Source organism: Triticum urartu, chromosome 2A (assembly GCF_056163025.1).
Source record: "Triticum urartu cultivar PI428250 chromosome 2A, HENAU_Tu73, whole genome shotgun sequence".
NCBI lineage: Eukaryota > Viridiplantae > Streptophyta > Magnoliopsida > Poales > Poaceae > Triticum > Triticum urartu.
Window position 1 is genome coordinate 320538742 of NC_141874.1, and position 26173 is coordinate 320564914.

The 26173-nt window shown below is 45.6% G+C and overlaps 1 protein-coding gene across 2 annotated transcripts; it reads right to left on the reverse strand.

Moving 5' to 3' along the window:
* Positions 1-266: 266 nt before the first annotated feature.
* LOC125537061 (mediator of RNA polymerase II transcription subunit 33A) lies at positions 267-15284 on the reverse strand. 2 transcript variants are annotated; one of them, XM_048700355.2, is made up of 12 exons: positions 14795-15284; positions 14065-14175; positions 6651-6995; positions 5527-5837; positions 5331-5422; positions 4921-5251; positions 4621-4831; positions 3659-3773; positions 3382-3543; positions 2606-3278; positions 2251-2457; positions 267-2124 (listed from the first exon to the last, which is right to left on the reverse strand). In XM_048700355.2, the coding sequence occupies exons 1-12, from the start codon at positions 15085-15087 to the stop codon at positions 1010-1012; spliced, it is 3966 nt and encodes a 1321-aa protein (XP_048556312.1). In that variant the 5' UTR covers positions 15088-15284; the 3' UTR covers positions 267-1009. The 2 variants fall into 2 exon arrangements, with proteins under 2 accessions (XP_048556312.1, XP_087399940.1); XM_087543814.1 differs by having other exon boundaries at positions 3659-3812.
* Between the last annotated feature and the right edge of the window lie 10889 nt (positions 15285-26173).

A 26173-nucleotide genomic window follows, 5' to 3' on the forward strand; every position in this document is an offset into this window, starting at 1 on the left:
TGGCCAGTATTAACTTGAAAAGGTCCTTTCCCTTGCAGCTTGGTCAACGTTGATCTTTTACTTTCGATCGGAGGGTGACACTTGTCATGGCAGATACCACATGCAATGGTCTATGCCACACTCCTGAGCGTATGGGATGCATCATCAGTCAAGAGGTAACAATTTTTAGTTCTTGACATGCAAATCATTTTGTTAGTTCAGTTGCTCATTCGCTAGTCCCTCCATGATTTATCTCTAAACTCTTTTAATAAAGCCACAACCAACCCTAAAGAAAACTGCATGAATGACCCCCTCTGGAAGGAGAGATTTGTTACAACTGGATTTGACTAATTAACAAACTTCTTTTTACAACAATCAGATGATGTTTTTTTTAATATATGGCACACATGCAGTTCATCTCTTATTCTATATAGTGATTGCAGCATACTGAAAAGCTGATGTCGTCAGTTCTGTGTCCACAGTGGGAAGCCTTGTACAAGGATGTAGATGAATGGGCAAGTGGGTAGACATAAAAGATTCCAATCCGAGCTACTATGATGTCCTGGAGTGAAGAATCCCTGCTGGTCAGCTGCTCGATTGAGGCACTCAGCATACTGAAAAGCTGATGTCGTCAGTTCTGTGTCCACAGTGGGAAGCCTTGTACAAGGATGTAGATGAATGGGCAAGTGGGTAGACATAAAAGATTCCAATCCGAGCTACTATGATGTCCTGGAGTGAAGAATCCCTGCTGGTCAGCTGCTCGATTGAGGCACTAGGTGAGCCCCCCCCCCCCCCCCCCCCCCCCCCCCCCCCCCGGTGCAGTCCAATCTTGGAAAAAAAACCGGGTTTTTTTTCTCTGCCACCTGTCTAAGCACCTGCCATTGTACAGGGCCTTAGAGAGGAGCTTTGATTAGGAAGAGTAGAACACCCAACAGCATTCCAGAGAAACCAAGCATACACACGCTCGTCGTCTGGTTATGTACAGTCAGCAACATCGATGACGAAGAATTACCAGCAACTTCAGAGTCAGTCACCACTCGCTATCCAATATCAACTCTGCGGCAACACCCATTGCCTCCGGTCCACCCCTGCAAAGGATGGCCACGGCAAGCTCCTTCTCTTTCCACTGCCGAAGCCCAATGCTAAGCTTCTTGAGCACCTTGAGGTCGACCTCATGCAACAAGCAGGGGGCGCGGTCCACTACCAGCTCCAGGAAGCCTGAAACGTAGGCTTGCCACAGGGACATGTTGCAGCCTAGAGAGATCTTTCCGTCCAATGCGCTTGCTAGGAACTCCAGGTGCGACCGCATAACCCTCTCTCGACGCCGGGACACTGGTGTCGGGTCGATGCCCCATGCGAACATCCCACAGTACACTGCAAAGTAGGCAAGTGCATGGCCACCCAACTTGTATACCGTTCCTCCACTGGCTCCTCCTCGGTCCAGATCCTGCGCAGAAAGGAACCAAGAGGGCAACATCTCTTGAAACAGAGACTGGACAAGGGTAGTACCGCCTGATAACCACACGAGTGTTGCTCCAAGTGATGCCGCCACCTTAACTTGTGTCATTGCAGTAGCAAGAGAGATCTTTCCATGTCCCATTGCATACTTGGTCCTCTTTAGCTTGTCCGATCCATGCCTGGACACTGTTGTCTCAGCTATGTCTTTCACCGAAAGCATCAGCAGGGAAAGTATATCTTCTGCAAGTATAGAGCAGTCCTTGATGCACCGGAATATCCGGAGGTAGAGAATTCCTGGTGCAACTGGTGAGAGACCACCGGAGCAATGAGAGCCAAACCCGTGACCCAGAAGGCTAGCAACACCTCCGCAACAGCATAATGATGTTGACGACATGCCAAGAATAGAAGTGAAGCAGCTTCGGAGGAGCTGGACAACTGCATCATTGTTATGGTGGAAGACGGTGCGTGATGCTGAAAAGACTAGAAAATCACTCCATCGCTTGACCTTTTGAGTCCACAGTGCTGCGACAATTGCCATGCTTGGCCAAGGGCAACTAGCAGCAAGATTCTCTAAAGCTGGACCAGCTAGGTTAAGGAAACGTTCGGATGCCTTGTCAAGCTTGTATGTGATGGTGAGGCTCACAAAAGCAGCCAGTGGCAATGGAAGTCTACCCAAAGTAGTTCCTCCTGTGAAGTGATACAAAACCAGATTAATACTCTCTGCAAACTTACATGTAGCACAATGCATGGCAGGAACACTCCTAGTATGGCATAAATGCATAAGAATTCACTTGAACTGACAGAAATAATAACCTGTGGCAAGTCTTGGAACATCAACGCCAGTAGCAGCTACAATTTTCTTGATATGTTCTTCAACCATGGATAAATTGGCAGCCGGGCTAGGCCAATCTGTTCCATTCATGAATGCAGGTTTCCAAACACCACGTGTCACTTCAGCTGAAAAGTAGCTTACGATTGTTGCAGTAGATGCAGGCAGAAAATCAGCTAGATCTTTGAGACCTGAAAATAAAAAAAGGTAGCATTCAAAAACTGAGATGACCCGATAGGCCATAATAAATAGTGATTATTAAATACTGAAGCTCAACCCGTCACTCTATCTCTCAAACCTGATTGAGAAAGTTGTTGACCTCAACTGAAAACAACAAACCTGTAGCCAGTTCACGCGGAAATAGTCTTCCATGGGAGCAAGCAGTTAGAGCAGCATCAACCACAAATGGAACAGCTTCTAGTATTTCCCAAGCAGGTAACTGAGGCCAAAGATGTGAACCGTCATCTCCAGGACCAGAGGAGTTACTTATGCTGCTACTCCCAGATACAGAGCCAATAGATGTACTTCCTTTGTTGGCCTTTCTGAACATCAAGTTGAGAAGGCTGTCTACAATGTTATGTACAGGTGTTCCATGAGCAAGTCCAGAGAGAGGCGAGGCCAGACAAGCTTGGTGCTGTCGGTACCACAATTTCAACTTCGGAAAAGAATCCATAAAAATAGGGTTCTGAGATGATCGACTTGAAGTAACAGGTAATTGCTTCTGGCTGCTTCTACTTTTGGATGAACTGTTGGCACAAAGAACTTGGGAGTTCCTCAATAACAGAAGATACTCAGGAGTTAGTTGTGAGCCAACTGGAGCACCATCTCCCATTATACAATATTCAAGTGGTGGATGATTAAACTTCCATAGTCTTAACAGAAGAATGAACGCATTTGAGAAGACCGTGTGAGCAGATATTTCCTCCCCTGCTCCCACCGTCCATGAAACACTTGGGGAAAGACACCCAAAAACTTCACATATCGCCATGAGCACAGTAGCCAGTTCTGGAACCTATTGATTGTTTGGAGCATAAATATATTTCACAATAAAAACGTAAACATAAACTGGCAGCTGGAAGCATCGAAGTCATGGTAAGTAATCGTATTGATCATACCAAACCATGGAATGAGAAGATTGGAGCATAGTCTACGGGTGATATTCCAGTTAGAATAACATTAAGCATTGGACCATGCTTTATTAACTGGCTCTCTCTACCAGAATAATCAGAAGGATCAGAATGTGAGAGCAGTTTAACGACTAAGCGAACTGTATGCTCCTACAAGATATCACAATGTCAGAAAATTCATAAGTTAAAACAACCATAGGTTTAGTAAGCTAGTCATCATGACTAGGACCAACAAGTCATAGTATGGAAGTGCACAATTACTAACCTGAAAATTCCAACCTCGTAACAAGGTTGCTCCACAGAGAACAGTAGCAGCAGACACCTTATCATCATCTGATCCGTTGACTGCAACTTCAAATAACTTTTCGAGCTCTGCTAAGCTTCCATCAAGTTTATGAGCTTCATTCAGTGATTTATTACTAACAGCAACAGTTTATGAGTCATTGTTTATAAGGCATCCCGCCTTGGACGCTTAGGCGCCTTGCAGTTATGCAGTTTTAGGCGCTTAGGCGGCAAGGCAGTTGGTTGCTTCAGGCGCTTAGGGGCCTTAGGTCACCTTACCGCTTTATAAATAATGTTAAGAGTATCAACTAAATGACATGATTTAATCATACATAGTAATACAATTTACAGCAACACAGAAACAACATAAAGAGCAGCTATTAGCATAGTACATCCAAATGATGAAACCATGCGTCATACTGTTGTTGTAAAACTGGCTAACTGCTTATCTCAAAGAAGAAAAACAAATTGTATTGAACAACACATAAACGATGATCTTGAGTTGTTAAATATAGCTTTCTTTTTAATGTAACTAGATGATGCCCCGCACATTGTTGCGGGAATGTTTTGCATATATTTTAGGGAGTTTTAGTTGTATGGAACATGAATATTTGGATAATAATATGATAGCTAAAACTAAAAATACATATGATTTACTGTGTTTGATTATTGTATAGTTGTAAAATATTTATTAAGTATAAATAGCATAATAGAATGCATGTTTCAATGTTGAGGTGGGGTTTTTCTGTGCATGGTTGAATGTTGAGGTGGGCCTTCTCCCATGCATGTTGCATGCCAAGGTGGCATGCTTGCATGTGGACAGAAATAGGTTAGTGGGGGCTAGCTATTTAGATATAGAAGATTGGTGACATCTCTTGTGGAAGATGCCATCCAAATGCATGAAACGTTACGTTCGTTTCTTTTCATTAGAGAAGAAGTGCACACCTTGAAGCAGGACTTGAGACCAACACACTAACCAGTGACTGAGTTAATGGTGTACCCTTCATGAAGGCCGCCCACCCAGCAAGTTGGCTAGGAATTGCATGAGACATGGAGTTGACATGACCATTAATATAACCAGGCCAATAGTAAGCTGACGTATCCAATAAGTTTCTTGAGATACATGACTCCACAATCAAGTGCCTCATGTTTCCAGCTGATCAAAATTAAAATAAGTTTGCCAATTACTTAAAATATGTGTATTTGAATAAAAAAAGAGTAACCAAGTACAATAACTTAGCATACTTTCATTGATACTTTCCATGTAGCCGCTGCTACTGTTAATTCCTGAAACAAGCATTGCAGCTTTGGAAGCAGCCTGATTAGCTGCCGAGATGATACATGGAGGAGGAACAAGCAGACTTTCGTAATCACCAAGAGCCTGTAAGCTTAACATCAATTCCTTACGCAGATCATCAGTTGCTGTTTCTTGTTTCCAGTGACTGCTGAGGTCAGTTTCACCACAACGTGAATCTGCTTCCTCAATTATGTCAGCAACTGCAAGTGTTGCAATAGACAAAAGCATGCATAGTCGTGTTTCAAGGTGAGGCACAGGACCTTCAATCGGTTCTCGTTCCTGTTTGTTTTACAGGATCAAATATTAGAATATGAAAGGTTGTTTCAATGATTAAACAAGATGATGAGTGAAGACTCACCCTTTGTACAAGGCGAACTGATGCTATCCAAAGGGCCATGAATGCATCATGCCAGCTGGATCTATTGACTGCTTGAAGTGCCTTGACCAAACCTGCAAACCACTATTAAATTATAAAAGTAGCAGTGAAAAGCAAAATTATGAGAAGAAAGTTACGATTCAATACAACCAAGGATTTCATAATTTAATGTATTTACCACTTAAAATCTCAATGGAATTTGTGGCAGCAATTGAGCCATCAAGGCAATCCTCAAGATACATATCGATAGGAGTCCATAGTGCAGAATAACTACCACCATGGCAATGTCCATTTGGAGAAGATAGAGGGTTAGAAGCCACCATGGGGTGGAATTTTTTGTGCAAACTATGTTTATTTTCGCCATGGACATTGTGGTCATCTAGAATCAACTGCTGAAATGTTACCAAGGACATCGTCGAAGCTTGTAAGGTGGATGAGTTTGCCACAAGCAATCGTAACCGATAAGTGAATAGTCCCCACTGAGTTTTCCTGAAACATTAAATTTTTGTCAACAGTGATATGTAACACAACTTGCTACATTATTGCAAAAACAGTAGGTTCGACTGGTTGTTTTGTGTAAGTAAGAACAATTTACATAAACAATGAATGCTTCTATACAAGCCTGCATAGGGATAATGGCTCACCTTTAGCTTATTCTACAGACTAATTCTAAGCATCTGAGCAACTCCAACTGAAACACTAAATGTTATTCTGAAGTCTGAACAATCAACTCCAACTGCGATACTAAATGTTCGCATGCACCCATACTGTTTACACCAGACTCTTCGCCGTTACTGAAGGTACAGCCAAAGTTGCTAATGCATAGAATCCCAATGATTCTAGAGCATTAGCTCAATGTTACGATGACAATATTGAAAAAAAAACTAATACATTCCATGAATACTTTTATATTTTAGCTGTCTATTGCACAAGGTTGTGCTGGTTTAGAAAGCGAGTCTAGCCCACTTGGTTAGGATAATGGATTTACAAATCCACCACCTAGGTTTTAAGTTCAAACAGATGTGTATTTAGGTTCCTATTCATATGGCTGCGATTTCCCTTACAGTTTTCTTACAAAAAGAAAAAAAAAAGGTGTGCAGAAACTTCACTTGAGAGCTTCAGACCATTAGAATTAACTATTTGGATTGCAGATGCATTTAAGATAGCCAGGTTATTAATTGGAACGGAAGTGGTTTTCAATTGATCACTCAAACCAAGAAAAGAAGTTTACAGTCTCTTGGTGATAGGGAAAAATAGCTGAAATAACTCAGTAAAAGAGCACGTAAAGTTCAAAAGCCATACATGTTTTCGCGTGCCAATGAGAGGATGCGAGTAATTACTTTATCGTGAAGAAGATGTCCAATAAGCTCTATAGTTATCACACTATTCATCCTCTGTAATTTCTCAATTTTCTCTGGCTTTTGTTCCGAAAAAGAAACTTCAAATGCACTAATATCTTGAGGCCTAGTTGGCCATTGAGCTTTCTTTTCTGGGGTTAACTCTAGCAGACTCTCATCATCTAATGCGGTATCAACCAATTGCCATAAAATGCAAAGGACAAATTCAACAATAAAGACTCCTGGTTCACATGCTGAAAAGCCAAATATCTTGGAGAGGTTAAGGTTATCATCTATTAACTGCCTGATCCTGCAAAATAACGGAGAAAGCATTAACAAACTTCCCTTATATTGCCCCCGCAACTGTTTTCCCTTAAAGACGGGATTTATTTACCACACAGGTATATGATACGGCTACAGGAATAAATTGAGTAATATAGGTACATGCAAGGCATAAACATAGAATACTAAGTTGCTAACAGACTATATGCATCACCAGACAGACTTACAAACAATATGAAAAAACTATATACATTGAACAAACAACACAAAAAATAACTGAAGAATACAATAACAAAGGAAATTTGTGGAGCACCAATTCTGAAGGAAATGGCACTTAACCAATTTAAAAGAATAGATTATGTTTGTAGTAATGGCTCCGACCCTACTCGAGTGAAGGAAATATGCCCCAGAGGCAATAATAAAGATGTTATTTATATTTACTTATATCATGATAAATGTTTATTATTCATGCTAGAATTGTATTAACCGGAAACTTGATACATGTATGAATACATAGACAAAACAAAGTGTCCCTAGTATGCCTCTACTTGACTAGCTCGTTCATCAAAGATGGTTAAGTTTCCTGACCATAGACATGTGTTGTCATTTGATGAACGGGATCACATCATTAGGAGAATGATGTGATGGACAAAACCCATCCGTTAGCTTAGCATAATGATCGTTAAGTTTTATTGCTATTGCTTTCTTCATGACTTATACATGTCCCTATGACTATGAGATTATGCAACTCCCGAATACCAGAGGAACACATTGTGTGCTATCAAACGTCACAACATAACTGGGTGATTATAAAGATGCTCCACAGGTGTCTCCGATGGTGTTTGTTGAGTTGGCATAGATCGAGATTAGGATTTGTCACTCCGAGTATCAGAGAGGTATCTCTGGGCCCCGTCGGTAATGCACGTCACTATAAGCCTTGCAAGCAATGTGACTAATGAGTTAGTTACGGGATGATGCATTACAGAACGAGTAAAGAGACTTGCAGGTAATGAGATTGAACTAGGTATGATGATACCGACGATCGAATGTCGGGCAAGTAACATACCGATGACAAAGGGAACAACGTATGTTGTTATGCGGTTTGACCGATAAAGATCTTCGTAGAATATGTAGGAGATGTGTCTCGGTCATGTGTCTCGGCCAATATGAGCATCCAGGTTCTGCTATTGGATATTGGCCGGAGATGTGTCTCGGTCATGTCTACATAGTTCTCGAACCCGTAGGGCCCGCACGCTTAACGTTCGATGACGATTTGTATTATGAATTATGTGATTTGATGACTGAAGCTTGTTCGGAGTCCCGTATGAGATCACGGACATGACGAGAAATCTTGAAATGGTCGAGAGGTAAAGATTCATACATTGGAAGGTTGCATTCGGACATCGGAATGGTTCCGAGTGGTTTGGGCATTTTTCCGGAGTACCGGGAGGTTACCGGAACCCCCCGGGAGAAGTTATGGGCCTTATGGGCCATAAGAGGGAAGCACACCAGCCCACAAGGGGCTGGTGCGCCCCCCTTTGGGCAGGAGGCCGATTAGGACTAGGAGAAGCCCCCCCCCTTCCTTCTCCTTCGCTCTTCCCCCTTTCCTACTCCGTGTGGGAGGTGGAATCCACACCTTGGCGCGCCCTTCTAGGGCCGACTGCCTCTCCCTCTCCTCCCTTTATATACGGAGGTAGAGGGCACCCCAAAGACACACAAGTTGATCTTTTAGCCGTGTGCGGTGCCACCCTCCACAGTTACACACCTCGGTCATATCGTTGTAGTGCTTGGGCGAAGCCCTGCGTCAGTAACTTCATCATCACCGTCACCACGCCGTCGTGCTAACGGAACTCTCCCTCGGCCTCAACTGGATCAAGAGTCCGAGGGACGTCATCGAGCTGAACGTGTGTTGATCGCGGAGGTGTCGTGCGTTCGGTACTTGGATCGGTTGGATCGCAAAGACGTTCGACTACATCAACCGAGTTACTAAACGCTTCCGCTTTCGGTCTACGAGGGTATGTAGACACACTCTCCCCTCTCGTTGCGAGCTTACTTGTTACTAGTGGTGTTGTCCCTCTTTCCCTCACAACTAGTAAATTACCTCATATATGAACCAATGCACACGGGACTTAGGTGAAAAATCACTAAATCGACCGCACGGTCCCCAAATACGTGTGTGTTAGCTCCGCCGCCACCAGCTGTGGATCCGACCATACTTCCTCACCACCGGCTGTGGTTTTAATATGATATGTGATATTAAACCAGACATCAAACCGACGTTCTACATGTTTTGTGTGATTTTTAAGCGACTGAGCCAAGGCAACAATTTGTTGCTCGCGATGAATTTCACGCTATGTCTTTTTAGAGAATATATATGAGTGCCAACGTTAAGTGTTTTGTCAAATTTTTGGCACATCACATGGCCAACTTTTAGCAAAGGTCGTGCCAAAATTTCTATTGAAATTTATAGGTATTTTTAAGTAATTCTTTTGATTTCCTACATATTTTTAAGTAATTATATGGATTCTATATAGAATTTTAACGTTTTCCCAACGATTTAACATGTAGGCTGAAAATCTCCGAAGACAGCCGTCGCCACGACCTCTTCTTTGTGAATGACACATCCGAACGACAAAGACAAAGCTCCGTTGTCACGTAATGACGGTCTAGACAACCTGACCCCATTTACGGATTGGCAGGAATACAGAACTAGTGGTCATGATAGGTCTGGTGCCAGAACTAATGATCATGATGGGTTCCACGCCGACACCAATTGACCTAAAGATGCGACCAATCACAACGAAGGGACCAGCCAGGGGGACCATGTTGGACAACCCAAGAGGCAGCAGAAGCCTAGGTCCCGAAACAACCTTGGCACTGATAGGATTGTGATCACTAAAGTGGAGATTAAGGGTCTTCTTGGTAGTCCCCAAAAGGCCACACGCCATTACACCAATGCCCTAGGTTGCATCCTACGCGAAATCGTGAGCATCAACGAATTCAGCCTCGGGTCGAAAGCCAATGAGGGTGTGCGGAATCTCCTCATATCGAAGTTGCACACCGGATTCAAATTCCCGAACGAGTATCTAGTGTATAACACTAATAAACAATGAAGCCATCAGAAAGTTTTTGCACATGTTGAGTAATTGGAAATCAGTGGTCAAAAGGCCAGTCGACACAAGTCAAGGAGGGCAATGGTAGTTCAAGCAAACTCCCATGGGTCAAAGCAAACCACCCTGGTCAGCGAGAAACCAAGAAAGTATGTGTGGTCAACAAGTCAACGGAAGAAGAGCTCATAAAAGAATAGGTCAAAGATGGAGGCGAAGGAGCGAAGAGGCACAAGCCCAAGCAAGAAGGCATTCATATAGTGCAGGGAATCTCCCCCTAGTGGACCTCCATCCCCCTCCCCCTCCAAACCCAACTAGAGGCACATGGGCCAAAGGACAGAAGATTACCTTAGTTCTACCCTCCCACCTTCTCTTTTCAAGGGTAGCCTTGATCATTTGTCAATGACCCCTAGGCTAGATAAGGCCCCACATGGGCATGTAAATCACTCACTGCCTGCTTGAATGAATTCAAGAGGGTCACTCTCTCTTCTCCCCTTCTAGCTCTCCCCGGCGAGCTAGCAAGACTGAGAATAGAGGTTTGAGGAACCTAGTAAGGCTCGGACTAGTCAGGACTCCAAAAGTGGAGACACTTCGAGTGTTCGGTGTGGTGCGGAGCACCCCATGGACATCACCATGGATTCTACACCAACACCTACACCTCCAAGTGGACCTTTGACAAGAGCTTGCGCACGTGCTATTGAATCCGAGGTAAACTCACTCCTCTTTGAAAGCCCTTTACATTCAAATGAGACATGGTTACTACCTAAAGTCGGAATGCTAAATGCCATTAGGTGTGACAAAATCAAGCATGGAGAAGCCTGGAATGAAGGCCAGGCTATCATGGAGAAGGAAAGAGTCTCAAGGGAGAATGAGCAACACATGGAGGCAAAGCTGGCTAAAACTGCCAGGTCGGACAATGGGTCGGAATACCCGACCCAACCTTCAACCTGGCATCCGACCCTTGACATACGTTATGTCTTCGGGTCAGATGCTCCAACATAATCTACGACCCTATGTCTGACCCATGTCGGAACATCCAACCTGCCCCCTAGCTCGTCCCTTACCTCCTGCCACCTATATATTTCGTACCTCTTGCATGTTTTAGGGTTAGCAAAGTATATTAGACAAACTAAAAGAAGGCTCCGCTCATCTATCCTCTCCATTGGAGATCAAGACGGCCAGTGGAGAAGAATCCCAAGGGATTATCAAGACATCCATCTTCCCCTTGTAGATTTGGAGAAGACTACCCCCAACACCTCATCTCCCCTAATGGATTTGGGAATAACTTACCTTGTTACTTGTTTCCCTTCTTGCTTATGGATCTTGTGGTATTACTTGTATGGTTTGCCTAGAGAGTGGATGTGTGATTGGGATCTTCTCTCGAGTGTTCTTCCTTGTGTTCATCTTCCTCCACCTCCAAGTTATGAAAGATTAGGCCACAAGGGCTTGCCCTCCATCACCGTGCGTCGGGCACTATCCTTACCACTTTAGAGAGTCGTCGGACTCCGGAAATGGTGGCACTCAAGTGTCGCATGCCCCGGGCACCACTCTTGACAACCTTCCTCATAGGACGTAGGTCGCGCTCCAACGAGGCGACTAAACCTATTTTAAAAACTTTGTTGTGGCACTTTATCAAGTGTACGACAACCTTCATTGTAAGGCCGTTGTACACACCCTAACCAACTCATACTAACTGTTATGGATGCAACTTATCTCTACTGCATAGCCCATAGGGCATATATATTACACAAGACTTGGGGTACAAGGAAAGGAAACATAGCCTAATAGGACTCCTAGACCTAATACTCCTTAACAACCCCCCCCCACCCCCACCCACCCGCGCGCAAATGCGAAGCGTGTGCAATAGCATTGCATTCGGAGAAGTGTGTCACTACATAAAAAATCCAAACTCCGTGTCTTGAGCGTCGTCGTAGCATGTAGAGTCTTCAGAACCTGTCAGGTCAAGCGAAAGGAGATAACGAAGAATATGGCACACCAAAAGAAGAAATCAAATCAGTACAAGATACAAGGCAAGTAACAGAAGATGGGTTGTCAAAAGAAGATGACACGTCAACAGAATGGAGCATTGCGCATAAAAGCATAGCCCAAGAAAACCGGCGGTGAAAGAAACTCGGCGTCAAGAGAATGGGCGCATATCAATAACGCAAAAGAGGCCACCAAAATCCTATAGAAAGGACAGGGACCAGAAAAGGGCTAACGAACAAAGGTATGGTGGAGGGCAAGGAACCTGCGGGGTGGCGGGCGGGAAATGGCGGGCAGATGGACACAACGCGGATCATGCGGACAGCTAAGTGGACGTGCGGTTATCACATAGGCACGGGCCGCGCAAATTGAGCGATGCGGGCGGGCGGGGTGAGAGAGCAGCGGCAGCCGACGGGATAGAAGAAAATAATGAATCCGGCGAAGAAGACAACAACGGCGGTGGCGCAAGAGACTGGATTAGGAGCACGAGTTGCACGTGCGAAAAAAAATTAGGGCTCTAATACCATGTTATGGATGCAACTTGTCTCTTGCATAGCCGATGCGGAGCACCCCATGGACATCACCACGGATACTACACCAACACCTATACCACAAAGTGGACCCTTGACAAGAGCTGTGCACGTGCCACCGAAAGCGAGGTGAACTGACTCCTCTTCGAGCTCCATATGCAATTAGATGAGACTTCGCTACTACTCCCTCTGTAAAGAAATAAAGTGATCTAAACGCTCTTATATTTCTTTATGGATGGGGAACCTCACAAAGAGACTATGTCATTAGGTACATTGATGAACATCACAAAGAAGCGAGGAAGGTGCACCAAGTCCATGAAGAGGAGCAAGAAGAACGCACGGAAGACGGCGCCTAGCAGCTGAACAAGATGAGCTGCTCTCTGGACACCCTGTGCCAACAAGCCCCCATACCCCTTGCACACGGGGCATCCAAAAGCTCTCTGGACACCCCGTGCCCATGAGTTCTTGGACCCCATGCGCACAGGGCACAGGGCACCACTACAACCATTGGACACCCGTGCGCACGGGCCTTGTACCGTGCCCACGGGACCCGTGGACACGGGCCCTTTACCACATGGACACGGGCTCTGCCTGCGTGTAGTGATGGGAATTGACCCTTGTACCCCACATCTAATCCCCTACCTCCAGCCACCTATATATTTCATATCTCTCTCACAATTTAGAGTTAGTAAAGTATACCCAAGGATATTGAGAGAGCTTTGCTCCTTGTACCCCTCCTAGAGGAACAAGACCTCCATCTAGGAGAAGGATCTCCCTAGATCTCAAGACCTCCATCTTGGAGAAGGATTTCACCATAGATCACCAAGACCTCCTAAGGGAGAAGGATCTCTCTAGATCATCAAGCCCCCACCTTCACTTGTGGGTTTGGGAAGAACTATCCTAGCTAACTCTCTTAGTTGATTGTGGATCTTGTTACCTTGTGTGGATTTGTGGAAAGAGTGCATGTGTGATTGGATCTTGTGTGAGTGTTTGTTTCCCTTGTGTTCTTGCTATTCTCTTGGTCCACCTTGTTTCCCTTGTGTTCTTGTTATTCTCTTGGTCCACCTCCAAGTGTGGAAGACCGGGCCACCTAGGGCTTTGCCCTACATCGATAGCCCATGGGGCGTATATATATTACATAGACTTGGAAAGGAAACATAGCCTAATAGGCCTCATAGACCTAATACTAATACTCCTTAACACTAACCACCTTACAAGAGGCACCCCCTTTCAATATTTGATTCCATAACATCGACAGATTATACGCATTTTGAAGAACACATTCTTGCAAATCCTCAAGGACATGCTCAGTCTGGATGTGTACAGTATAATGCATAAAGGTTGAAGACTGGTATACATTCAAATTATAAGTACTTCATACCCAAGCATACGTATGCTTCTGGTCTAATTTCAAAACTTACTAACACAAAATTGTATTAACTAACTATAGCATGCAGTGACTGTGGGATAAGGTTACTTGTTGGAATTTGCCGCTTTCATCTGAAAACATAATTTGAATCCATGTCTCCGCAAGAGCTCCAAATAAAGTCGATACGCTGTTGGCCTTGCCACCCGTCGAGGAATGACCCTTCAAGGAGGAGGAACACAGTGAACCCATCAATATAATACTTGCAAACAGTCTATTTCTGCCATTCGACATTCGCTGGCAAAATTGGAGAAATTAACACGTGCTTGATTTTGCTCCTTTTATCTAAGTACTCAGAACTTTCGCAAAAAAAAAGTGAGTGCTCTGAAACACAAGTTATTTTCTGGTATAATTCAGCTAATATGAACTTGAACGGTGAGTAATGATTAGAGAGGCAAGACAGTACATCTGCCTCTACTCATCCACAGATGTACCCTGTGCATTTTCGTCGCACGGCAAAAAAAAAATCTACTCCCTCCAATCCAAATTAAATGACGCAACCTCTATACAATGTCCATTTTCATTGTATATATGGTCAATTAATTTGGATCGAAGGGGGTAACATTTTTGGGGAACGATATCACCTGCCTACAATAAGTACGGCAAATAAAGTTTTCTTCCATTTCCACGTCTAACTCCAGCCATTCGGATGTCCAAGAGAAATTCCTAGATCCGAACTAGCATTGTTTCGGTCGCGATTCGCAAAATGGCAGATTCCATCAGACACCACGCAGGGACCACAAGCGCATTCGCCTCTCCTACCACCCTGCACTGTATGTACCTTGAGGAGAGGAGCGTGAGGAGGAGCGCCGGTGACGCGAGGCGCGCGGCGAGGGCAGCCTCGGCGTACTTCCACGCCGCGGCGGGGGCGGCGCCGCTGCTTTCCCCAGAGAGGACCACGCGCGCCAGCATTTCGGCCAGCCCCGCCGAAAACTGTAAGTCCCCTCTTTCCCCCGCGGCTGCCGCCGCTGTGGCCACCCGCGCCGCCCACTCATTCGGCGGGAGCGCCTCCGCTTGCGCCGCCTTGGTGTACTCCCCGGCCCATTCAACCCACGGCGAGGACAACGACGCCATGTTGAACGGCGGGCCCCGCCTCCTCGCCCTCGGCTGCGGCGAAGCGGCTTATTCTCGCCGGGGTGGTAGCTTCGTTCGCCGTCGCCAATGTAGTAGGCGCGGTGATAGCAGAAAAGGGGTATAGGTGGAATGTTGGCCCTGGTGTTACGCAGCTGCTTGTTTGTTGGTGTACCCACTTCGCCCACCGCACCTCTAGTGAGTCTACTTTGTCCGTGCGATTGCTACGGATCCCCTTTATTTATTGAACGTGTCTAATGAATGGCCAGCTGCCCACTAATGTGATTGAGCGGCTGGTCTAAATAAATAAGCATTGTCCCTCGCGGTACAGAAAAGAAAGAGACAGATGGTTATCAAACCGAACTGATCGAGCAGTCAATCCCAGACAGAAGGGTACGGGACCAGGCAAAAAAACTCCCCCGCGTCGCTCCCTCCCGAGTGACTCGGGGGCGAAAAATCGCGCGGCGCCGCCGGCTCTCCCCTCCGCCTCCCCCCGCCGCCGCTGCCGCTGGCCCTGCAGCGGTGGCGGCGGGCCCCTTCCTCAAACGGGGGAGGGGATCCTCTGGTCGCTCTGCGCGGCGGAGCTCGGTGCCCGGGGCAGCGGCCCCGGATCTGGTGGCGGCGGCGCGGCGTGCCTGACCACGGCGGCGCGCTGTGGGGTGGCGCGCGGCCGTGTCTAGGCGGCCGGGGCTGGGGCATGCGTGCGGGAACTCGCGGAGGTGGGCGCATGCTGTGGCGCGGTGGTGCTCGGGGGTGGTCAGCGGCAGCTCAGGCATGGGCTTCATGTCGCCGTTGGCGACCGTCCCTGGCCGGATCCATGGGCCTCGCGCCCGGATCTGTGGGCTGGCGGTGGTTGCAGGGAGATGGAGGTGGTGCAGTGGGGTGGCTGGATATTCCCCTTTTGGCGGCTGGTTCTTACTGCTCCGCGAGAGGGCGCTGGATCTGGACGCCGGATGCTTCAGTGCGACGTGGAGTTGGTTCCAGCCTCTGGTGGCTCACAAGTGGTTGGGCCATGGGCGGCGGCGGGGCTGCCATGGCCCTCTTCGTCGGCTGGTGCAGGTGAGCATTTTTACCCAGTTCAACCGGTGCTTGGAGTTTGGGTGTGCATGCTCAACTCGGTGAAAGCCGTGCTCTGACCGGAGCCAATGACGGTGACGCCCACGGGCGCCGCGAACCTTCTTGAAGGCGTCGTTGTATGTTGTTGTGTCGCCAACCTCTCCATAACTTCAGGGGAAACCCTGGTTCCAGGTTTGCCTGGAACAGATGATGGCGACGCAATCTGCGTCGCAACCCTTCCTGAAGGCCTCATCTAGAAGTCAGCTCGGTTGCCGTGTTGGGTAGCTGCTCGTTGCGGGGATGTCGATGGGTTTGATGGTGGTGGTGGTGCGACCGGCAGGGGTCGATGGTGGTTGTTCGGTGGTGTTTCTTGGGGGTCGGCGGCGGTGCCTTTGGCGTCGCAGGGCAGCCATCTGTCTCCCCCTCATGAAGGTGTCTTGTCTCTATTGCTATGCATGATCAAGGCCCTCCCATGGCTGCCGATGTGTTGCGGCGAGCTTCATGCTTTTGGTGATGTCTCGGTTCATCTTTGCTCATTGATGGCGCAAGATGCCTCCCCAACTTGCTAATCGTTCCGAATTTCCGTGGTGGAGCTCTCGGTCAAGGTTCGTGTTCAGTTGCACTCGTTGATTGTGGATGCTCCTGAGTTGCGCCGTGGGGTTTGGTACGCACGCCGGTTTGGGCATTAGGCTGCTTGCAAAGTCTTGGTATTGTGATCCTTCGACGACACCCCACTTCTACTGGTGTACTTCATGGCGATGATCCTTCCGTCTGCTAGCTAGGCATGCCATGTCCTGGGCGTTATTTTTTCTCTCTCTCTCTCTTCCGTAACCTTGTTACTTGTATGGTTTTCAGCCCGGTTTCCCTCATAAACGGGGTCAATTTCTTTAGGTTTTCGATCTTGTTTTCCTTATAAACGGGATCAGCCAAGGCTTAAGGGGTGACTCTTGGCTTTTGGCAGCTTTTTGAGCAATATATTCAGGTGGGGAGGGATACCCTCCCCCCCGGTGACCGTTCAAAAAAAATCCCAAACAGAAAAGGACCACCCACGTGGCCAGCTGTACCTATCCAGCGTTCCAGCCCTCTCCTACGACCGCTCGCCCCCACACCCGCATGTTGCCTTCTTCTTCTCCACGAAAGAAGGGGGTCCAAGGTTCTTTTTTCTCCTCCTATACAGCTGCGATGGCAGCTCTAAAGTAAAAGAAACTGCTTCAAAAAATTGATCTAAGGGCAGGGTAATCAGAGCCATACCAGGCAGCAGCATCAGGCAAGCCTTCTTGTATTGCATCTGTAAACCCTCTTCTCCATGGATCTAACACAAATCCATGATGAAGCTGCTTCAAGAAAGAAGTGGATCTGCCACATTACCTCATTGTCAACATCACACCATCACCCCCCATGAGTGTCATGTCTGCAAACTGAAAACCAACCATGAACACAAGTCTATTATTTTCTTGTTCGTGCAACTAAACACAAGTCGTTAGGTTCAGTTGCACAGCTTTCTAGTTGCACATTAAACATGGTTTGAGATCAACGTTAACAAAACTAAACATGTTTTCTAACATGCATGCCAGCCAAGTCCCCCCCCCCATGTGTTTAGCAAGCGGACTAAAACATATTTTCTGGCCAACTAAAACTAAATTTTAACCCACTCAACATGCAATGTAGCCAAAACTTAACATGCATTCTACCAAGTTGTAGTTATTGTTTGCAAACGAACACATTAACTGTCGAAAGAATATGTGCAACTAAAAATGCATATATGTGCAACTGAACATACATCCCAGCCAACTGAATCATGTATTCTGGCAACTCAGCATGCATGCTAGGCAAACTAAAACATGCATTGTACCCCACATGAACTGGATGTTTTTTGAGTGAAGACTTTAGGAAACCTGAAGTATATGTGCAATAAAAAATGAATAACAATGACTATTTGGTTGGGATATCAAGCATAGGGGATCAGTTGCAAATATCATGCATCTTTGCCGGACTAAAACTTGTATACTAGCCAAACTCAACATGCATTGTAGCCAAAACTAAACATGCATTCTACCGACTTGAACTTGTTGTTTGCAAATGAACTCATTAAGAAATTGTAGAATCTCTGCAACCAAAAATCCATAAATGTGCAACTGAAAAACATGCATCATAGCCAGCTAAAATATGTATCCTGGCCAAACTGAACATGCATGCTAGCCAGCTGAAAAACATGATCCTGGCCAACTGAAACATGTATCCTGACCAACTGAATATGCATGCTGGCTAGCTGAAAAACATGATCCTAGCCAACTGAACATGTATCCTGGCCAACTGAAACATGCATCCTGACCAAAACCAAAAATTTGTAGTACGGCAGCAAAAACACAAAGAACTTTTGTGAAAACCACACAATGATGCATACCAACTTCTCCAACAATTTGTGCAACAGAAAAATAAAGTAGGCTAATGAAACCACAAACCATAGTAAAAATAGTCACGCATATATTCTTGTCCCACACATATATTCTTGTACCACGCCTATTGCGAAGCTATAGTGTAAAAATATGTTCAATATACTAGAATTAAAAACAGAAACGATGATGAAATATATATCTATAATCTGTCATCCAAATCTTCTTTCTTATTTCACCTGGATTTTTCATCTCAATTGTAGCATCAAATTATGTCCAAATTATGTGCAGAAAAATCTAAATCAGCTCCTTGCCAACAGAAAACCTGCAGATCATTGTAGCAAATAAAGGAAAAAGTCAGAACAACACTGAAGTAAAAAAAGTCATGTTCTTTATCTATGCCACCTATTTACTGCAAACTGTGCAACTAAGATAATCACTTTGTGCAATAAAAAATGCGTACATGTTATAAAAAAAGATTCTGCTATAGATATGTAGCTTTTGCAACTAAGATTGTCATAATGGTGTGCAAGTGCTTATGATTGTGTTGTAGCATACAGAAACAGAAAAGTTTTTAGGTTGTTTGAAACACTCTTACATGATTAAATTGATGCCATCACTTCCATCTTTTTTATGTGCAGTGGGTGTGTGGCAGCAGCAAAAAAAGAAAAGGAAAATGATTGATCTCAATGAGTTGCCTCCTGATCTCAATGAGATTCCTCATGATGTGGATCAACAACAACCCAGCGTACCACCAGGAGCTAATGCTGATTATGAGACAGAAAATGGGCGCTCTGTTTACTACACGCAGATAACCCGTGTGCCTAACCCTATAGGCCATGACAATGTGGCAGGGCAGTCATCAACCCGTGGTGCCCCTGTGATGTGTCTTTGCAGTCAGAGAACCATACTCTTGATGACGAGCACCGCGGCAAATGTTCCTGGTCCAACCAGGACTGAGCTCGGAGCTGGTGTTGTTGACGGCGTTGTGCAAGGAGAGGAAAGAGAGGATGAGGCTGGTTCTCAGCCCATGGAACCCTATACTGGCATGAGGTTTGGCAGTCTTCAAATTGCTAAGGATCACTACAACAAATACGCCCTACGGATGGGTTTCTCTGTCAAGATTAACACCTCTAGGCGGACAGCTCGCACCAATGTATTGGTAAAACAGCGGTTTTGTTGCAACAAGTACAAGAAGTGATGCGGAGCATCCTATGGACATCACCATGTACACCTTCATAGCACATCAAGCTCCAAGTGGACCTACCGGACTTAAGGTGAACCCGCTCCTCTTCAAGATTTACATGATTATCTATTGGACTTGATCGCTACCTCACCTTGGATCATTGTGCATCATTAGGTATGAGGATGACCGCCACCAAGAAGTTGGGGAGCATCCCGAAGGCCAAGGAGAAGGACCCCAAGGCCACAAGGAGGAAGAAGGAGTGCAACAAGACCAACTCTGCACCTCTCAGGCGACCCTGTGCCCACGTGCCTCGAAGACCCCGTGCGCACGGACTACACAGGGAGCTGGCGCTGGAGCACCCCGTGCGCACGGGCCTGTACCGTGCCCATGGGATCCCCGTGCGCACGGGCCCAACTTACCCCGTGCGCACGGGCCTCCCAGGATGGACGGCTGTGATCCCCAATTCGAGCCCCTCTTCATCTACTTCTACCCCAAGACTATATAAACCATACGTAGGGCTATGTTTAGGGTTAGCAAAGTATGAGATGAGATATTTGTGAGCTTTGCTCCTTCTACCTTCCCACTTGTGGAATCAAGACCCCTTTGGGAAGAATCCTAGTGGATTTCAAGACCTCCTCTAGGAGAAGACTATCTTCAAGACCTCATCTCCTAGGAGTGGGAAGAACTTTGCCATTGTATCTTTCCTTTGATTGTGTTTGTGACTTGTGGATCTTATATTGCTATTCTAGTGGATGTGTAATTGGGGAATTGTTTGAGTCTTTGTGTTCTTGAGAGTTTGCCCTTTTCCCCCTCCAAGCGTGAAAAGATCCCCCTCTAGGATTTCATCCTATATCATTTGGTATCATGAGCAAGGTTGATTCACATCTTGGAGTCCCATCCCCTCATTTGCTAGCTTGATTTTGTTGTTTTTCGTCCAAATTCGAAAATCCCCACAAAAATAGCCCAAATTTTTTTTCTTGCAATTTGTTGGATCTTGTGAGATTTGATTGTTTTGATCCACGAATTTGGAGTTTGGCAAGTGGATCTACCCATCTTCCTGCTTCCCCACCTTCCAAACCCTCGAAATTGCCTTACCTTGGAAAATCCCCATGGATCCGGAGTTTTTCTTCCGCTCCCAGCACACCCCGTGCACACGGGACCCCGTGCACACGGGCCTCACTTACCCCGTGCGCACGGACCATCCAGAAACTTTCGGTCATCTTTTGTTTTGCACCATTTTGCTTCCATACCAACACTAGTGTTCTTCCGCACTATTTCTCGTGGTTGTTTGAGTTTCGGACCGCGGCTTCTCTTGTGTCCTAAGGTGTTTCGGCTACTTAGGCGCATTTGGACATCATCATCGCCGCCACTCGATCATCAACTCAGACACCACACCAGCTTCAACAACTTCATTCTTACCGTAAGATCGGACGGTAACCGCGACGACATCTCACCCTTGCTTTTGCATTGATAACTCGAGCCATTTCGCGTAGCTTACCCATCAAGACTAGCAAGTTGAGAATTGCCGGGCCACGCTATTGTGCACCGTAGTAATCTTGTTACCATCTTAGTGCCATAAGTCTCTCCCGTGCATATCTTACATACTTGTCTCATATCATACTTGGCTCTAGCTTAAAAAAACAAGCAAAGCTTTTAAGCAAAAGAGGGGAAACAAAGAGCTTGTAAGCAATAGCATCGAGCCATTTTTGCATATCATCTTTGACACCTCATACGTAACATAGTTGGGATTGAAGACGACATGTTTCTCTTATAGGTTGGTGCACATGCGTATCTAGCCCATTTGAGCAATCGAGCTAGCGTCTCTCTAGTGTTCGCACAACAAGAGCATTTTCCGTGGTTGCACATTTTGAGCTCACCCCTTGGTTGTGCGGATCCCATCTATCTTCCGTGTGTGTGTTCCTAGTGATACCTTTGGGTTTGATCTATTTGTTTTTACTTGCATTTTTGTGAATCTTCTCAACCTTATCGACATCTTGACTAACATTTGCTTGAAATTTTTGCCACCATCCTAACCGAGCTCCTCCATAAGCCTTTTACTTGTAGGTGTGAGAAACAATTCCCGGTACCAATTCCCCTATTATAGCATCACGTGAGATCGTACTTGTTACATCCACAATCTTCGGAAAAGGTAACTTTGGTGATGAGGACATGGCTACCTTGAATACGACCAAACATATTGCATACATGCATATTTGTCAGGTGATTTCTAATGCAAACTATTCAATAATCTATTTATGTTATCCAGAACAAAAATACTTCACACACTTTTGTGTTTTGTGTAATTGCAGGTGTATGGGACATTTGTACAATCCACATATGAAGATAAGGGGAAAAGGAGAAGTTTAGGTTCTGTTCAAAAAGTCCTCTCACGTCACTTTTGGGCCAAGAGAAGATAGAGTCCAAGTCTCTCACGTTCTGGATTCAGATTCGGACTGCACAGACATACCTGACTCAAAACGCAAACAACTTTTTCATACGGACTCCGAATTGGGTGATTCTTTTTTTGTTGGAAACTAGATTTCGTTCTCTTTCCAACCCAATTGGATTCACCTTTAAATTCGTCCGGAGCATTGAGTTATAGACGAAACAATCTGACGTTGCAGCAAAATCCGAGTCAAACTATAAGCCCAAAGGTGTTGCATCACCTCCACTTGGGCCCATGAGCCTTGTATGACCTAGGGTTAGTTTTAGGCTGCCTTAGGACGTCCTCCCACCTCCTTGGCCGCCACCCCTTGCTCCTATATAAGTATATCCATCTAGTAGCTTTTTGCTTGGGATTTGTTTTGTTAAAAGTTAGCCATTGCAACTTCGTGTACTTCGTTTGTGTCCAACGACCAGACCAAGACCGCTTACGGATCCCCACCATTATCAATACTTCATATATATTTGCAATATTCAGATTGCTTTGTCATATTCTTGCTCATTCTTCGATTGCTTGCAGGAATAGACCTTCGTGGTCAGGCTGACCGTGCTTCCAGCATCGTCAGTAACCTCAGGAGATTGATTTAGCGATTGCTAAGGCGCAACGTCGTGCACGTTTGTAGTCGGATCGTCAAAGTCGTCTCCACCAAATCGATAGTTATCATCTCATCGAAAGATCGGGACCCTCACCTCTATCAAGTGGTATCAGTTTTCAGGTTGCTCGGTGAGAAATTCTAGTTTTCCTAGATTAGATTTATTTTCTTACCTATTGTCCAAGAAAAAGCCACAAAAAAAGTTAGATCTATTCATCCTTTGTCCAAGCCAGTCTGAGCCTTTGCAATTTTCTTTTCATTGCTTGCATAGTTGAATTATCGGTTGCATTGTCATGTCGAGTTGCTGGTCTTAGTGTCTTGTTCGTTTAGAGTTTCGAGTTCTGTTCACATTAGTCACGCCGCCGCTGCATCGTTATCCCTTTCGCTGTCCACCACCCATTCATCAATTTCCACCACGTGCTACCCATCGTTCATTGTCTAAATCATAGTTGAGGTCGTTCACATCTTCCCTAGATCCAATCTGCATCTTATCTAGTTTGTTTTGGAAAGAGGGAGAGAGAAAAAAACAAAAAAAGAGAAAAAAAGTTAGAGAAAAAGAAGAGAGAAAGAAAAAAGAAGTGTGAGGAAAAAAAGAGAAAAAAAGAAAAAAAATTGCAAAAAAGTGAAAAAAGAGAAAAAAATTCAGAGTGTGCCCCTCCCTTGTTTATGTGCAGCGCCGTGATTTTGTTAGTGTTCTAGGCTCGCGTCTCTAGTACGGTCTAGCCTAGGACCAGCACAGTACCGCCGTTGAGCATTTATTCAACATTGCATCTCTGAATTGATTATTGCTAATCTTTTGCTACCATATATAGCCAACCCAGCTCCACATATTTCTACACCGTGTATACGTACATTCCCCTGGCAATCGCTTTACACAATCTTCAGAGTTATTTGACACCGCTGGTTGCCTGTCACCACCTGCTGCTTGGTAAGAACTTGTAATATATTGATATTTGCTTTACTGTGAGCGCTTTACCACCACACCCTAGTAGTTCATAGGAACATTATTCTTGAATTTTGTTTCTTGTTTCTACTAATCATGACAGGTTCCGAAGATAGAAGTTCTTGGACGACGGACACATCTTCACCATCACGAGAGTTGGGACAACACACACAAGCACATGGTCAGATTATCTTTTTACCGTCATTTGAGGGTAGATTTAATCCTACTACTTATCTAGCTTGGGAGCTTGAAGAAGAACAAGTTTTTAGTCACCATGACTTTTTTGAACTTGAGCGAGTGCGAGCAGCCACTAGAGCATTTACTAGTTTTGCTTCTGTTTGGTGGAGTGTACATTGTAAGAAAAACATTGATAACCAACCCACAACTTGGAAAGTTTTGAAAGCTATAATGAGACAACAATTTTTCCCTCCTTACTATCGTCGTGAATTGCTTCGCAAATTTGAACAATTTAAACAAGGCAACAATACTGTTCATGCTTACTACCAAGAGTTCAAATCTTATATGCATCATTGTGACATAGAAGAATCTGAGAATGATACAATGAATAGATTCTTTGGTGGTTTGAACCATGATATTCAGGCAAGATTTCAGTATATTCCTCGTTGCATTACTGGTATGTATGTCCGTGATTGTACCTTTGAGAGGCAGATTGTCAGGACCCCGATTCCACGCCACATCGATCTAGCCGGTAACACATCATATCACTTTGCGGCCTCACGCACGGTATCCCACGGGTGTTGCCTTACCATGGCCCGGGACCGTTTGCGCCTTTTGGCTCACGTATATGATAGTGTCGCTAGCATCCATATGACAGAGAACCCGGGCCGACATGGCTAGTCGTGAACCCAAAGCGGCACAGACCTATGGAGATAGGCATACATGAATCACATCGAGCATGTCGGTCATCAGCGAGTGATTCCGGGTTGTAGCACCGGGCTAACAGGACTCCGGGGAAACCCGGGCTGTAGCAGGCTAGGCAGGATTCCGGATGTCACCACGTGACATTTCCCTGAAGGGACAGACATAGGAACGAAGTGAAACACATGCCGGCCAGTCAAGTGTCCTGAGCAGTAGTGCTGGGCTAGCAGGACTCCGGTGAACCGGGCTGTAGCGGACTACTATGGCTCGAGGAACACTAGACTACATTTCCCCATAAGAAAGGCTGCCAAGGATAAACAACTAGATTGTCGGATCCCACTCATACCAAGCATTTCAATCATACACACAATATGCCCGATATGAGTACATACAACATGGCATCACAACAAAACTCTACAACTCAAGTGCTTTATTTAAAGGCTCCAGAGAGCCATACATAACATGTTCATACAGATAGGGGTCACATGACCCGACACTCAAGTCATACAATCATACAAGCACAAGCGGAAGCAACTAGTCTGAGTACAGACACTAGAAATAAAGAAGGCTTCTCGAAGCCTGTCTATCTACATAGGGCCCTCCATGGCCAGGATCACCACCTGGGTGGCTAGTCACTCGTCAACGTCAAGGTCTACATAGAACCCATCGGAGGGGGCGGTGTTGTCGTCTGAAAACAGTAATTAAGCAAACATGAGTACAAAGGTACTCAACAAGTCTTACAACAGAACCTACTATACATGCTCATTCTCAAGAAGGTGGTGGGGTTATTGCAGCAAGCCAGCTTTGACTCTTGGCTAAGCTATCCTACGGAACTCCATTAGTAAAATAGTTTTCGCACACGAGTCCACTACTCACCAACACAATACTCCACCGGGGATCCTCTCTCGTCATCCTACGAGAGGGCCATCCTCGGTACTCACACTTATCTTGAGTCTTTTAGTAGTATCCATTAACTTGTCTATGAACTGTATAGGCAACCAAGTAGTCCTTTACCGCGGACGCGGCTATTCGAATAGATGATGTTAACCCTACAGGGGTGTACTTCTTCACACACGCTCTCACCACTTACCGCCGTTTACACGACATGTACTCGGCAACCTTCAAGCGGAAGCCCAATGAGGGTGTCGGCCACGGCCTACCTAAACACTCAAGTCTCTAGTCCAGGTTTATCGCCTATCCAGGTTCCATCCGCAGGGAGTCCGGCCGAGGTTTCCACATACAGCCCCGAACGATGTGAACAGGGTTCCCGAGACACCAAACGGATGACTCGGTACACCGTGCCACGGTGTATCTACCGCAACATAGCCCACCCCTAGGGTCAGCGCTACGCACGACCGCCAACACATAACCTACAAACACCAGAAACTATTTGCAACTCCTGGATAGAGTACTAGGGTATTTAAGAAGCCGAGAGGGTCAATTAAGGATCCCAATGCATGGTAGTAGCTAAATCTTAAAATCACACATACAGATCTCAGTTCTTAGGGACGACCTCAATGAAACAATCCACCATGTACTCCTATATGGCCTCTCATCGATACCTTTACCAAAACATGTCGCACACATCCCTCACATT

Excerpts from the sequence above, each read along its gene's own strand:
- LOC125537061 (XM_087543814.1), bottom strand. The coding sequence starts at position 15,087 with ATGGCGTCGTTGTCCTCGCCGTGGGTTGAATGGGCCGGGGAGTACACC. Across the intron at positions 5,423-5,526 it reads TTCCATTGAGATTTTAAGTG|GTTTGGTCAAGGCACTTCAA; the intron begins GTAAATACATTA and ends AGTGGTTTGCAG. Across the intron at positions 3,544-3,658 it reads TACGAGGTTGGAATTTTCAG|GAGCATACAGTTCGCTTAGT; the intron begins GTTAGTAATTGT and ends GATATCTTGTAG.